General features: G+C 34.0%; 3 protein-coding genes and 1 non-coding gene across 6 annotated transcripts; 2 read left to right on the top strand and 2 right to left on the bottom strand.

The window, feature by feature from the left end:
• Nucleotides 1-277: 277 nt before the first annotated feature.
• Nucleotides 278-350, bottom strand: TRNAK-UUU (transfer RNA lysine (anticodon UUU)). Its single transcript has one exon. It is a non-coding gene; the product is annotated as a tRNA-Lys (tRNA).
• A 2,005-nt stretch (nucleotides 351-2,355) lies between these two features.
• On the top strand, nucleotides 2,356-3,306 carry LOC131636306 (uncharacterized). The gene has a single exon (XM_058906949.1). It carries the CDS (start codon nucleotides 2,356-2,358, stop codon nucleotides 3,304-3,306), a length of 951 nt encoding a protein of 316 aa, XP_058762932.1.
• A 3,869-nt stretch (nucleotides 3,307-7,175) lies between these two features.
• LOC131637786 (autophagy-related protein 8f) lies at nucleotides 7,176-9,212 on the top strand. 3 transcript variants are annotated; one of them, XM_058908362.1, is made up of 6 exons: nucleotides 7,176-7,291; nucleotides 7,583-7,624; nucleotides 7,740-7,795; nucleotides 7,907-7,959; nucleotides 8,727-8,845; nucleotides 8,951-9,212. In XM_058908362.1, the coding sequence occupies exons 2-6, from the start codon at nucleotides 7,588-7,590 to the stop codon at nucleotides 9,052-9,054; spliced, it is 369 nt and encodes a 122-aa protein (XP_058764345.1). In that variant the 5' UTR covers nucleotides 7,176-7,291; nucleotides 7,583-7,587; the 3' UTR covers nucleotides 9,055-9,212. The 3 variants fall into 3 exon arrangements, with proteins under 3 accessions (XP_058764345.1, XP_058764353.1, XP_058764361.1); XM_058908370.1 differs by having other exon boundaries at nucleotides 7,189-7,380; XM_058908378.1 differs by having other exon boundaries at nucleotides 7,214-7,291; nucleotides 7,580-7,624.
• A 786-nt stretch (nucleotides 9,213-9,998) lies between these two features.
• Nucleotides 9,999-13,863, bottom strand: LOC131637779 (uncharacterized). Its single transcript, XM_058908349.1, has 4 exons — nucleotides 13,428-13,863; nucleotides 13,257-13,341; nucleotides 10,649-10,737; nucleotides 9,999-10,360 (listed from the first exon to the last, which is right to left on the bottom strand). The coding sequence occupies exons 1-4, from the start codon at nucleotides 13,794-13,796 to the stop codon at nucleotides 10,217-10,219; spliced, it is 687 nt and encodes a 228-aa protein (XP_058764332.1). The 5' UTR covers nucleotides 13,797-13,863; the 3' UTR covers nucleotides 9,999-10,216.
• Between the last annotated feature and the right edge of the window lie 855 nt (nucleotides 13,864-14,718).

Genomic DNA, 14,718 nt, shown 5'->3' with positions numbered 1-14,718 from the left:
GGGGGAAAGTCATGCTTGAAGTAGCAAATTTCTATTATGTTATTGGTCTTTGTTGTAATTGGCTACAAAGCATGGAGTTCCTTGGTTTCCATTTTCACCTCCCTTTTATCGTAGTTTTTATTTTGAACAAAGATGATAGTAAAGTCATGGTTAATGGAACCATAGATGGTGGGGAAAGGTTTTATTTGATAACTAATGAATAGGTTTTGCTGAAAGATGGTAAGGGATTCATAATAGAAAAAGTATTAATGAGATCAAAATGGATCTAACTTTAAATCGCCGTCTGTGGGAATCGAACCCACGACCACGTGGTTAAAAGCCACGCGCTCTACCAGCTGAGCTAAGACGGCTACATTTTTTATTGTTCAATTTCACACACACACACACACATATATAAAAATTTAACATAAGATAAATTATTTTATAAGAAAATTTATGTCATATATATATAATCACTTAAGCATGTCCTAATAGAAGATTCAAAACAAATGTTCATTAACAAGATAAAACATAAATAAAGAGCATAATTACATTATGGAATACCCAATAACATAACAATGACATGATTAATCCACCGAGAATTTAAATAAAAATCATCAAGTCTTTTGGCCTTCACCCACCACTAAGAAAGGATTTAAGCATTTTCAATCAGATGCAAAATCCTTAATTTTTTATTACCGAGAGTAGACATTTTATTTCCTTATAAATAATCCACATGATTGTCAACTAAATTATTTAAAAGCGCTTATGAGACTCCTTACTAAAAGATAGGGAATTTAGAATTTCAAAGCATGATCACTAATGACATTCAGGAGGACGTAGAATCCTCAACCACTACATGATACAAATTCAAACCCGACCAAAAATCACACTATATGAATAAATGTTAAGAGTTATTGTATGTTTCGCATCCACTTGTACACCTTCGAGCATAAAGGTATTATTACATGTCAGTTTCATAGTGTCTTTAGTAAGGATCTGGAAAGAAGACTCTTCAACGAATAACCTGAACAAACATTTTTTTCTTTATCACCTTCCCCACGAATAAAGGCATTTAGAGTGGTGCAATTGTGTTTCAAATGAGCTCTATGGTTGATTCAGGATCAATATATTATTCATGAATTAGAATATGATATCCACACTTGAACAAGCAGCCATCAACATCATCAGGAGTCCACCCTAAATGGTTAACAACAATATTTTATAAAACGATGTTATATAACAAATAATAATATTTTATTACATGTTCTTCCTCCCATGAGAAGAGTCACATTTGTTACCTATAATCAGACACTTAGAATCTCAACATAATACACTCATCTTCGTGATAGAAATATTTTTATTAGCCATCAACTCATAAAATCAACAAAACTTAGAACAAAGATTTCCTCCCTTCAATCAATTATCCTTTTAAAATGATGTTCATTCCTCATTATCCACAAAATCGAACTAAACAATTGTCTAACCATCGGCCCCTAATTACATATCACCTTCCCCCTAACTCTAGTCAGATCTTTACACCATATAGACACCGAATTACTTCTACCCTTAATACAACCAACCTTCTACTTCATGTTTTGTTGCTAGAGCATTGTGCCTCAAACTATCCATGCCAACATGCAACATTTACCACCACTTGCCTAACAAGGCTAAGTTAAACTTATCATACGTATCCCTAACCCATACACTTTCTTATTTAAGCACATTTGTCCTAATTAATACAATGAATTTTATGCAAATCCTCAACCCCCTAAAGAAAGACTTGAATAAGGATTTGTAGAGTAAATAATACTCATGGGAGCCAATAAAAAGGGGGAAAGTAAACCTACAAAAAAATTCAAAACATATTTGACGAGTACCATGCAGCCGCCCATGAACATGTTTTTTTTTGCTTTTCCATTTTGATAAGACTTTTTTTCTCCATCATTGGAGTACAAAATAAACATCAACAAGAACTATCCCCAAATTTAAAGACCAAGATATAAAAATGGAGTATTATCAATTTAACATTAATGAAGCCTTCATCACCCACGAGTTTGTAACATTGAGGTCGACCGATAAACTTTTATAAAAATCAATATTCAAATCTAATATCATTTCAAAGGATATTAAAATTGCCTTGAAGGATTTAATATTTTTTTCAACTCTTCTCACATATAACCACATATTTTTATTATTATTCTTGTAGAATTGTTTACACTCTTAATTATTCACAAAATATTGTATGATGTCAACTTTAAGAAATTATAATTAAAGTTAAGCATTTATAACTAATTATTCACTTTTAGAATTGTTAAGCATTTTATGATGTCTTGTTTACACTTTTAGAATTGTTTACACTCTTAATTATTCAATATGCGCTCTGCAAACGGTACTGATTGGAGGTTCACTTCAGTTTACGCTAGTCCTTCGGAGCAAAGAAGAAGAGTTTTATGGGAGGCCTTGCATACTACAGGTAGGAATAATAATATGCCTTGGATTGTTGCAGGAGATTTCAATGATATTGCTGATGCTGGTGAGAAAAAGGGTGGAGCTGCTATTTCTCATAGAAGATGTGCCTCGTTCAGGAAAAATATGGAGGATTGCAAGTTGTATGATATGGGATCTAGTGGCCCGAAATTCACGTGGAGGGGAGGAATTTACCATGGAGGTCATAGGATTTATGAAAGATTGGATAGAGCTATAGGAAATGAGGAGTGGAAATTGCTATTCCCTGATAGTTTTATTAAGGTGCTGCCTAGGGTGAATTTTTCCGACCATCATCCTATTCTGATAGCACTTAATAGAGACTACTATGATAATGGGGGTCGTCAATTCAGGTTTAAAAGTGCTTGGTTAATGGAGAATAATTATGCTGATAGAGTTAGAGGATTCTGGAGGCATGGTGAGGACATTATGTCCAATCTGAATAAAATAAAATCTGATGCTAAGGAGTGGAAACAGTGGAGCGTTAATAATGTCCAAAGAGCAAAGAAAAGAATCTTAGCTAGACTAAAAGGGATCCAGGAGAGTATTCATATTCGAAATGATGTTAGAGGTTTGACTCGACTAGAAAAAAAAACTTCAACAGGATCTGAAATTATTTTGAAACAAGAGGAGCTTATGTGGTTTCAACGATCTCAAGCAAAGTGGCTTATTGATGGTGATCGCAATACCAAATATTACCATATTAAAACTGTAAATAGGAGAAGGAAAAATAATATCAAGATGCTGCAGGATAGTGAGGGTAACTGGATTGATAAGGATGAAGATCTCAAGGAACTAGTTAACAACTTCTACAAAGATCTCTTCAAAATTCGGGATTAGACAAGCTGTTTTCAACATGAAACCTTGGAAAGCCCCGGAACCTGACGATTTTCTGGCGGGTTTCTATCAACGATCTTGGAGTATAGTTGGAAAAAAGTGTAGGTGATTTTGTGAGAAGGGTGTGGGAGAAGCCTGACGGTACTGCCCAGGTGAATTAAACGGATATTTGCCTGATACCTAAGATTGAAAAGCCGACTGTTGTGTCCCAATTCCGTCCAATCTCGTTGTGCAACAATTTGTACAAGATTGTCAGTAAAATTATAGTAAACAGGCTTAAGAAGCATATGAGTACTCTTATTTCTCCTTACCAAACGGGCTTCATTCCGGGGAGACTCATTCATGAAAATAAAATAATTGCTAAGGAAGCTATGCATACTATGGAAAAGATGAAAAGTAAGAATGTTTTTTTTTTGCCATTAAGGTTGACTTGACGAAAGCATATGATAAACTCAGGTGGGAGTTTATCTGGAATATTTTGTAAGAAGCAAAGTTGCCCAACAATTTGACAAATATCATCATGCATGCTGTCACAGGTGTCGAGACTAAAGTGAATTGGCATGGTGCTCAAAACGAATTCTTTCATCCTCAACGAGGAATTCGACAGGGTGATCCAATTTCTCCTTACTTGTTTGTGATGTGTATGGACAAACTTTCTCATCTCATTGAGGAGGAAGTTGATGCTATGAGATGGAAGAGTTTAAAGCTTGGCAAGAATGGGGTGAAGATATCTCATTTGATGTCTACGGATAATTTGTTACTCTTTGGGGAAGCAACAGAAAGACAAATTCAGTGTGTGATGCAAACTTTGCACACCTTTTATGAGATGTCGGGACAAGAAGTTAGTAAGGATAAGACGCATATTCTCTTCTCTAAGAATGTTCCACGAAATATGCAACTGAAAATTTTACATGCCTCAAAATTTAAGCAAACAAGTAATTTTGGTAAATACCTTGGAGTCCCTCTTCATGGTAAGAAACTAAAACGGATGGACTTTCAGTATATTCTTGACCAGATCGTGAGTAAGCTAATTAGCTAGAAGCGAGATAACTTATCTCTAGCTGGGAGATTATGCTTGCTAAAAGTGTTATTGAAGTTGTGCCTTTGTACCCAATGATGACCAATAGACTCCCTCGGTCATGCCTCGATGAAATTCAGAAGATGCAGAGGAAGTTTATATGGGGAGATAGTGATGAAAAGAAGAAGATACATGTTGTGGCGTGGGATGTGGTCACAAAGCCAAAGATTCATGGTGGTGTGGGATTGAGAAAATTGGAAACTCTTAATGATGTATGCTTGATGAAACTGGGCTGGAAGATTATTTCAAATGCCAGTGACTTGTGGTGCCAAGTTTTACGTAGGAAATACGGTATTATGGAGGAACATGATTGGACTCAGGTTAAGGCAGCTGACTCTAGTATTTGGAAGGATATCACTCAAACAATTCTGGTGATGATGAGCACGGGTAGATGGATTGTGGGTGATGGCAACAGATTCGGGCTTGGGAGGATAATTGGATGGGGAGAGAATTTCTTTTGCATAATTTTGATGTTACAATCCCCATGGAACTTAGGAGTGCCAAAGTGTGTGATTTGCTTGATGATAGTGGAGAATGGAATATCAATTTGCTTAGATCTTGGCTGCCACAACAGTGTATTGATAAACTTCGATCGTGTGCACCCCCAGGCACGACAAATTTTACTAACAGTGTTTGTTTTGCAGGTACCACTGAAAATACCTTTTCGGTTAAGTTAATGTATGCTGGATTGGAAGACAATGATGGTGAATTGGAGGACGCGGACTGGAGAAAAATATGGAGGACTGCTATTCATGAGAGATGTCGTACCTTCCTGTGGCTGTTGAAGCATGGTAGGCTTCTTACAAATGAAAGCAAGCATAGGAAAGGGTTGGGTAATGCTGGCTGTCTCCTTTGCGGTAATATGTGCGAAACAATAATCCATGCATTAAGAGACTGCCCGAAGTGTGTCTTTATCTGGAAAAGTATAGTTCCAAGTGATATAATGGTGGCTTTTTTCACTTTGGACATCAAGGAGTGGATTCACATGAATCTCAATTATAGTAGATCTGGAAATAAAGGGTGGGCAGAGACTTGGAGTATAGCTTGTCATACTTTGTGGCAGTGGCAAAATTTCAAAGAACATGACAATAACTTTGAAAGACCTTTTAATCCCATTGGTAATATCCTTAGAAGAAAGCACGATTATGCGAGTGCGCTCATAGGCGCGAAGATTTGCCATGCTGAGACGGAGAGCAGTAGTTTTATGGGGTGGACACCGCCCGTTATCGGGATGTGGAAGCTTAATACAGACGGGGCGAGTAAAAGAGACAAGGAAGTTGGGTGTGGTGGTATTACCAGAGATTATAATGGTGCTTGGATAGGTAGCTTCTCAAAATACCTGGGGAAATGCTCTGCTTTCCATGCTGAATTCTGGGGTGTGTTTATAGGTTTGAAGCTCACATTATCCTTGGGATTATCTAAGGTGGAAGTGAATGTTGATTCTAAAGATGTTGTGAAAGCCATTGAAGAAGGTGTTACGGGAGACTTAAATTGTATATCTCTCTTGCGGTAGATCAAAGAGAGAATTACGTTGCATGAGACGGTTATTTTTTCTTATGCGCACAGGTCCACAAATATGTGTGCAGACATCTTAGCTAATAAAGCCTCTATGGACAAGTGTGACTCTATTCATCGGGTTCCTCCGGAGTTCCTCTCGCCCCAAATGGTGGCAGATTCGATAGGGATTAGTGGCGTTTTTATAGATCCTGTGTAGTTGCTTTTCTTTTTGGGCTTAGGCCCTCCATTGTATAAAAAAAATACAACAAATCAAGAAAATTATATATATTTTAAATAAAATGCATATTTTTCCCGAAACAAAATGCTTTTAACATTTTGTTTATATTTAAGACCTAAAGATGCATATAAATACACTAATTAGGTTTAAAGATAATTTAAAGAAATTTGATTTAACAATTTGAATATCTTTTAGTTTATCTCTAAATAATGTATTGTCAAAGTAATTCTATCAATGAGAAATACTAACAACACTCTCTCTATCATTTGTTTTTTTATTGGTTGAAATATATGTGATCCTACCATTTTATGTGGGATCATTTATAAAGTGAAAGATTCGCATGTATTTCATCTAATAAGAGAGAGTGTCTTGAAGAAAGTGTTAAAAAGAGTGTTCATAGCACTCTTAGTTGTGTAGAGAAATTAGACTTCACATATACATATTCAAACATGTGACATTCCGTTTATTCATTTTTTTAAAAAAATTTAAATTATTAGACTATTTAAAAAAATCCTAGTCATTACGTTAATTAAATGTTTTTTTAAATATTTAATTAATATTTAGAATTTAAAGAGAATATCATTTGTTATTTCATCGTCTAAGAGAATTAATCTTTAAAATTGGAGTGTACTACACAATATATATATTTTTTACAATAGCTTCTCTAAGCAAATCAAAATTCAATGTTGATAAAAAAAATTATAAATTTAATTTAAATGTAATGAAAAAAAACAATTTTGACGATTAATTATAGATATTGAATATTAAAAAAATTATTTTAATCAACTATAAAATAATTCAAATGGATAATAATGACGAATTGACTGGATAATATTTTTTATCTTGACCATCCATATTAATTAATCTCTAAATTTAATTAGATAATTCGTAAATGTAAAATATAATAACTATTTATAAATATATTTTAGGATCTACACGTTGTGATTATGATCGATTGAAAGGTAAAAATAATTTATAACTGTATATAAATTAATTAAATTATTTTTTATTTAACATAAATAAATAGTTCTAACAAAAAAAGCTATTAAAGCAAACAACACAGCAAAGTTTATCTTTTCGTGAAGCAAACACTCCTTTCTGGGAGTTCCGTTCAATAACAGATAACAGCGTTGATTTTCTTCTCCTATTTTTCGATCGCCTTCACAACTCCCGAGGTTCATTTCACCCTAATTATATGCTTCAATTTTTCAACTCTTACGTTTTATCTTTTCAAACTTCCTAATCGATCACCAAATTATTGCAGGTTTTTTTCTCTTTTCCTAAATTCCTTTGCTTAAACATGATCGGAAATTCTAGGGTTCTATTCAATTTTATAGCAAAAATTTAGGGTTCTTATTAGTGAATTTCATGATTATTTCTTAGGTATTGTTTGATTATTCAGGATATTGATGAATTACTTATTTCTATGGATTAATTGACTTTTGTTTGATTGATGCTTTTTGCAGGAAGAATGGCAAAGAGTTACTTCAAACAAGAGCATGATCTTGGTACAAGCTTCTTTATTTTAATTTGTTTTTTTTTGTTGGTGATTTAATTTATTTGATTTGATTGTGTATGGAAAGTTGAGTTATATGCCAATAAATGGTTTGTTTTTGTTTCCAGAGAAGAGAAGTGCTGAGGCTGCTAGGATTAGGGAGAAATACCCGGACCGAATTCCGGTGAGGCTCGTGTATTTGTACCAGAAGAAATGTTGTTCTCTTTTAGTAATTTTTTCTGATAGATGATAGATCATTGTTATTTTGCTAAATTGTATCTTGATGTGCCTGAAGGTGATTGTGGAGAAGGCAGAAAGAAGTGATATCCCAAGTATTGACAAGAAGAAGTAAGATTTTGTTTATAATTTTAATATAACCTGGATATGTCACAATAATTGTTTCTACTTGTTGTTTGTCTCTTCAAAAGGAAAGAAAAATGTTTCACAGCTGATTTGATACTATTTGTATTACATTGTTTTAACATAACATATGAACATATACTTGTTATTGGCCAAAATAAAAGGAAGGTGAAAATTCATGGTTTTCTCGAGCAGTATCTCTGAATTTAGGATAACGGTTCAATTGTTACAGCTTTACAGGTGAAATTTAGTAGATTTAGAAACCTGCTCCATTGAATATGTTTAAGATGAACTTTTCACAATATACTCATTGGATTAAAAGTGTGTATCATTAACGCCAAGCTCACATAGCTCCACATAAATTAAGATTGTTTTCATCCATTGCTTTATAATCAACACACGATATACTTTTTAAAGAAAATACCATTCAAATAGTGCAGTGCATTCCTGTTTAAGAATTTGGCATGCAATTTCTATTGTATATAATTTTCCGGGTTATGTTAGGTCCTGAACTTTTGAGTTAGATAAACAGAATTTAAATAGGTTGTCTATTTTTGTAAGAATATGAATGTGTGGTGTTTGTATAACTGGATAGTCATGGATCTGTATTTGCTTGTCACATAACTAAAGATTTGTTGGGAAATTATTTCTGCCAGCTGGGGTATAAAATTTTGTAGGTGTATAGCTGGCATTTATGAGCCGTATGAACTGGTGTATAAATTTCATAACTAACAAAGTGATTGAATTGACTGTAGGTACCTTGTCCCTGCTGATCTTACAGTTGGACAGTTTGTCTATGTTATCCGAAAAAGAATTAAACTAAGTGCAGAAAAGGCAATCTTTATTTTTGTGGACAATGTCCTTCCACCTACAGGTAAGCCTCAGAAAATTATACATTTTCTTCCCATAGATTCTTCAGTCTTGTGTAATTTAAAGCAGTTTTAGCCAATCAGTTGATTAGATTTGTCAATTTTTGCAGGAGCAATAATGTCAGCCATATATGATGAGAAGAAGGATGAAGATGGGTTTCTTTATGTTACTTACAGTGGAGAGAACACCTTTGGGGATCTGATTTACCAGTAGCATTTCATAGATTTACAATATATGCTATGTTGCTCCCTCATTGGCTTGTTCATAAATTCCCAATGCTACTCAATAACAACCAACATTGTTCTCATTGTCATGTACAGTTTTATGTAAATTATAAGAATTTGTTTAATGTTGAAAAAATTTCTTTCTTATTGCTTCAACTCTTTAATATCTTTCATCGTTTGTTCATCATCGTGCAAATTGATGGTGTTTATTTTTAAATTAATTCAAACGCAAATGTACATTTCGAGTTTATTTTTTAGATAAACCTTGCAAGTGGGGCAATTTATTGGCCATAGAAATGGCTGAACATTCGATATCATGTTGTAGTTAACTTGGTGGATAGAAATGCTTATCCAAAAACCAAAGTTGTTGAATAGAAACGTTGACAATAAAGACAGTTTATATATATCTTTCTAAGGTTTTCTCATATAAAATTACAACTTGGTTCGCAGCTAGAATTGTACACGTTTGGTTTATATTTCAAAATGAACTGAGGATTAAAGACAACTACACGTATCATCTGTACTTGTGTACATAATCAATGTGCTTAATTGTAAGGTTAAGGTGGATGTGCCCAATTATATATTACAAAACATTCAACTTTTAGTATGGACAAAGAACAACAAATTTAAAGAGACCTTGCATCTCAATTTAATCTCGGGCCATTTCCAATACACAATCAAGATAGTATAGCTTAACAAACTCACTTTAGTGTGTGTTTGAAAAATACTTCTGCTACAATAATGTATCTGTTTAAGGACTCAAGAAATCTTACACATTATTGTGACAGTCATATAGGTACCAATTCTAATGGTGAAACTAAGTGAGGAGCAATGTTTAAGGATTCAATGATGCTCCTATTAGAGATGTTTCTAGACCTGTCTAAAACTAAAGCTTTTCGCTTCACGTGTTAAACTTGTAAGAAAGAATCAAAATAAGAAGGATAAACTTACCCTTTTCTTTCAGGTGATGCTGTCAACTTTCACCAAATATAAAATGAAATACAATAGGATAATCTCTTCAGAAGAGCAGAAAATTCTGTGTGAAAAATAAACATCTTCCTCAGTTGACAACAATTCAATAGTATAAAAATCAAAAGCTGAAAATGACACCTATCCATTATTTATCCTGACCCCTATTCTAACCAACAAAATTAATTACTACTACAGCTGATGATGAATGGGTTGATAAATCTGATTAACTCGGACGTCCGGACCCCTAGCTTCAGATCAACCTCACCACCACCCAACCAAAAGAAATCTGGAGTTAGTTTAACAATTGCTTCATCCAAAATCACCTGAAATAAACCCATAACAACCGATCAATAAATGAAGACAATGAAGGTTAGTATTCTATAAACAAAACATCACCATGCTATCTAAATCCTACAGAGGGGACATTCCAAAAAGAATTATGAACCCTCAATCATCATGCTGCAGCAGAGCAAAAGTGGCCGTGTGCCATCCCATAGGATTATAAGAATGATGAGTTGTTTCATTGTCATTGTCTGGATGCAATATCCCATACGCTATCATGATAAGAATTTAGATTCCAATAATAATTACAAGTCAGATCCAGCCTTTACCGGAATGTCTGTTTTCATGCCAATACAAGTCACGGCATTGTGCCCATATCCGGTTAACTTTGCTGATATCTCCTCAGGGGCTAGCCTCACTGTATAATAAGTAACATAACATTATTACCTTCTAAGCAATAAGAGGTTAGAGACATTTAATAGAAAATTTAAATCTTCAAAAACAAAGGGAAGAATTGTCTGTTAACATATAATAAAAATGAATAAAAGATAAAGGATTAATAAGGAGAGCCATAATGCCCATAGAGACGCATGGGTTACAACATATAAAAACATTTTTGCATGATGAATATACAATAACAATCAAGCCTTATCCCACTAAGAGGGGTCGTCTATATGGATCAACTTCCGGCATAATGTTCTATTCAAGACCATACTTCTCTCCAAATCGTTAAATATCTAGATCTTTCTTAATAACTTCTCTTATAGTTGTTTAGGTTCTCCTCTACCTCTAACTCTTTGACTTCTCTCCATCTAATCTACTCTCCTTACTACAAAATCTACATGTCTTCTCTCTACATGCCCAAACCACCTAAGTCTATTTCCACCATCTTTTCTACTAAAGGTTATGGGTGTCTCCGAGTATGGACCTCCCAAACTCTCATTTCGTGATGATAACGTTCCTTTATATAGCTGCCAGGTAGAACTTTCATACAAAAACTACATTGTCAAGAGTTAATGGTCTCAGCTCCCCCGCAATCTCATCTACTGCAGTTTGAAGAAGTTCAAATTAGACAATAAATACGGGGTATTGCATTAAAAATGGATTAAAACGTACAATAAAAAATTTCTGATAGGTTAGATACAGAAGAAATACTGAAAGGTATTGTGATTTGTATTGAAGACAAAGGATGAATTATCATAAATGGTAAAGAAGAAAATATGGCAGTAGTGCGTCTAGCAGCCCAAGCCAAATGGCCCCCTCACCAAAGAAAGGTTCTTGTTCATCCTCTATTTCTCCCAACACAATTCATCAGGATGCCCTATTCACTCTTATTTTCTCATGTAACTAACTCTCCTAAAAAGCTCATTTCCCTCACTCTCTTTCAAACTCAGCCTCCCTATTATTCTTAAACGTTCCCTGTAGTAGACTTATATATCTTGGTGTCACATGGCCTAATTCAGCTACACAGTCCCTATTAATAGCACCCTCTATTAGGTGTTATCTTCCCAAGTCGCATTCTCATTTGGACCGCCCTTCTACTAAATCAAACACTACTGCACTGTAACTCCACCTTCAGTAACAGTTCTGTGACCTTAGACCGACTCTGGCCCACTTTCACAATCATCCTAACTGCTAGCTCTTGGGGGAGTTCTCCAATGGCACATTTCAGCTGTGATAAATGGAAAAACGGATAGACCTTAGATTGGCAGGGTAGTTTAAGTACCTACGCCACTGCTACAACCTCAGTTCCCCTGCAACATCATTTGCTGCAGCTTGCAGAAGTTCAAGGTGGAGAAGTCAAAAGAGATCATATGATGCAATTGTGGTGCATTAAAGGCTAACTCAATAAATGTGAATATTCACCTTTTCATCTCCTACATACTAGTGAATAGTTACAGATGACAATCCCAAATAGAAGCTTTTATGCCTTTACTTGATAGCCACTATACACATTCAGCTCCAATTGACTTGACAACCACGAAACTGCCAAACCCCCGACCCAATAAAATAAAGAGAGATTTAACTTATTCACCTAAACTTAGATAAACAAATTGATTAACTGTTATATTTAAGCTATTTATATAGTCAGGGAGAAAATATGGTCAAATTGTTTTCACATAAGCTATGACTTGTTTACATAAGTTATCTTGGTAAAGGTTATCGTAAAGAGCTTGTTTCCCATAAGCTATAACTGTTATATTTAAGTTGTTTTTCACGACGACTCCCAAACACCCTGTCCAAGGCTTATACGAGTAGATAAGCCTGCGGCTCCCAAACACCCTGTCCAAGGCTTATATGTGTAGATAAGCCTGGTAAGCTGTTTTGTAAGCCAATCAAAACACAACCTAAATGTTTTACAATTTTATGGGATAGGCTTTGTCTTTATTCCTTTTGTGTACCTATTTTTCAAGGCTTTTCTCTATCTTAGCCCAATTTCATCAACACGGCAAGGGATAAATCCTGCAAACATTAGTCAAATGTAAGAACTAAATCGCTAATTGGACACACAATACAACAATCAAGCCTTATCCCACTAAGTGAGGTAGGCTACATGAATCAACTTCTATCATAATGTTCTATCCATGACCATGCTTCTATTCAAATCGTTAATCTCGATATCTTTCTTAATAACTTCTCTTGTAGTTTTTTTAAGTTTTCCTCTACCTCTAGTAGTTGGATTCACAATGCAGGTTGAAATTGAAATTATTATAGCAACATGCAAGAGTAAGACTGTTGCCATGGGGACTCAGCAAGAAACAAAGGATTTTACTCAATGCCATAATGTTGAACAAAATTTCACTCAACACAATTACCCAACTCTAAAACAACTCAGGATTTCAATACACATTGATTAAAAGCCAAACAATTTAACACAAAAACATGCATAACTATGATTTGTTTAGGCTGTGAGTAAAACAAAAATTGCATACATACAGTTGAATTTCTTTTTGGCTATAGTTCCATTGTTGAGAGAGTATAAAAAATTTCTCACAGCTTCAGCATTGAACCGAGCACTATACTGCAAACAAAAACAAATTGCAATGAAAGCCTAAATAAATAAACCAAGAAAATTAATAACAAAAAAAAATTTAAAAGACACAGAACCTGAACAACGACAACATAGTACTTAGAATTATTTCGATCAGAACAATCAACGACATTGGATGGAGCTTGCGTGTTAACTAAAACGATGCTTTTACAAAGATGGTGAACCGATGCGGCGTTAAGAGCATCACGGCGGGCTTCGAGGGGCCAGTCGTAGTAATCGGAAGCGACTCTCTTGAAGGAGAAATCGTTAACGGCGTTGCTGCGTAAAATGGAAGAGAGACGAGAGACCGTGTCGGTGTCGGGGAGAGATTTAGGGTCGTTGGTGAGAGGGGGGTTTGTTGGAAGATGAGAATGTTGTTCGAGTTTTGATATGCGTTGGAGGATGTGGGTTTGGACTCGTTCCAGTTCTGCAAGGGGGTCTTCCATTCTGATTAGCGTCGGCGATTCCACTCGCTCCGTTTTCTAGCTGCGTTTGTTGATGTGCTTGTATATTAATAAATGTTACAAACCGTAACAACTACAAAAATAAATAAAAAATAAATGTTACAAACCGTAACAACTACAAAAATAAATAAAAAATAAAAAAATAAAATATATATATATATATATATATATATATATATATATATATATATATATATATATATATATATGAGGAGGGATCAAATTACACCCGAAGAGTTACACAACGAGTTACACTCGTTCAATAACTACATCTCGAATTAATATTTTTTAAATTCAACCGTTGGATTGAAACATAATATCATATAGATCATACCTATAAAGTTTGAGCTTAATCTATAATGATTTACTATATCATCAAGATATCCAAAGATTAACGTTAAAATGAGCTTTCATATAACGTTAATTTTGATGTAATTCAATGACATAGTAAATCATTATAGATTAAGCTCAAACTTTATAGGTATGATCTATATGATATTATGTTTCAATCCAACGGTTGAATTTAAAAAATATTAATTCGAGATGTAGTTATTGAACGAGTGTAACTCGTGGTGTCACTCTTCGGGTGTAATTTGATCCCTCCTCTATATATATATATATATATATATATATATATATATATATATATATATATATATATATATATATATATATATATATATATATATATATATATATATATATATATATATATATATATATTCATACACTTTAGCATCTTTTAATAAAATGACTTCAATTTATACCTTGTAGTAACTTGATGTTTCCGCAAACAAAAATTTATATTAAATCTTATTAATAAAATTAGAGAATTTCTTTACCCACCTCCTAACTTACTTAGTCACCTCTAGTCAATTTATTAAAATATCTCCTGTTTTGGAAA

The sequence above is a fragment of the Vicia villosa genome, linkage group LG1, assembly GCF_029867415.1.
Source record: "Vicia villosa cultivar HV-30 ecotype Madison, WI linkage group LG1, Vvil1.0, whole genome shotgun sequence".
In the NCBI taxonomy this organism is placed as follows: Eukaryota; Viridiplantae; Streptophyta; class Magnoliopsida; order Fabales; family Fabaceae; genus Vicia; species Vicia villosa.
Note: the sequence above shows the minus strand (reverse complement) of the source record. Positions and strands in the feature narration are given on the sequence as shown.

Excerpts from the sequence above, each read along its gene's own strand:
- LOC131636306 (XM_058906949.1), top strand. The coding sequence starts at position 2,356 with ATGCGCTCTGCAAACGGTACTGATTGGAGGTTCACTTCAGTTTACGCT.
- LOC131637786 (XM_058908362.1), top strand. The coding sequence starts at position 7,588 with ATGGCAAAGAGTTACTTCAAACAAGAGCATGATCTTG. Across the intron at positions 7,625-7,739 it reads CAAACAAGAGCATGATCTTG|AGAAGAGAAGTGCTGAGGCT; the intron begins GTACAAGCTTCT and ends TTTTGTTTCCAG. Across the intron at positions 7,796-7,906 it reads AATACCCGGACCGAATTCCG|GTGATTGTGGAGAAGGCAGA; the intron begins GTGAGGCTCGTG and ends ATGTGCCTGAAG.
- LOC131637779 (XM_058908349.1), bottom strand. The coding sequence starts at position 13,796 with ATGGAAGACCCCCTTGCAGAACTGGAACGAGTCCAAACCCACATCCTC. Across the intron at positions 13,342-13,427 it reads ACTATGTTGTCGTTGTTCAG|TATAGTGCTCGGTTCAATGC; the intron begins GTTCTGTGTCTT and ends TTTTGTTTGCAG. Across the intron at positions 10,361-10,648 it reads GCATGAAAACAGACATTCCG|GTGATTTTGGATGAAGCAAT; the intron begins GTAAAGGCTGGA and ends GGTTTATTTCAG.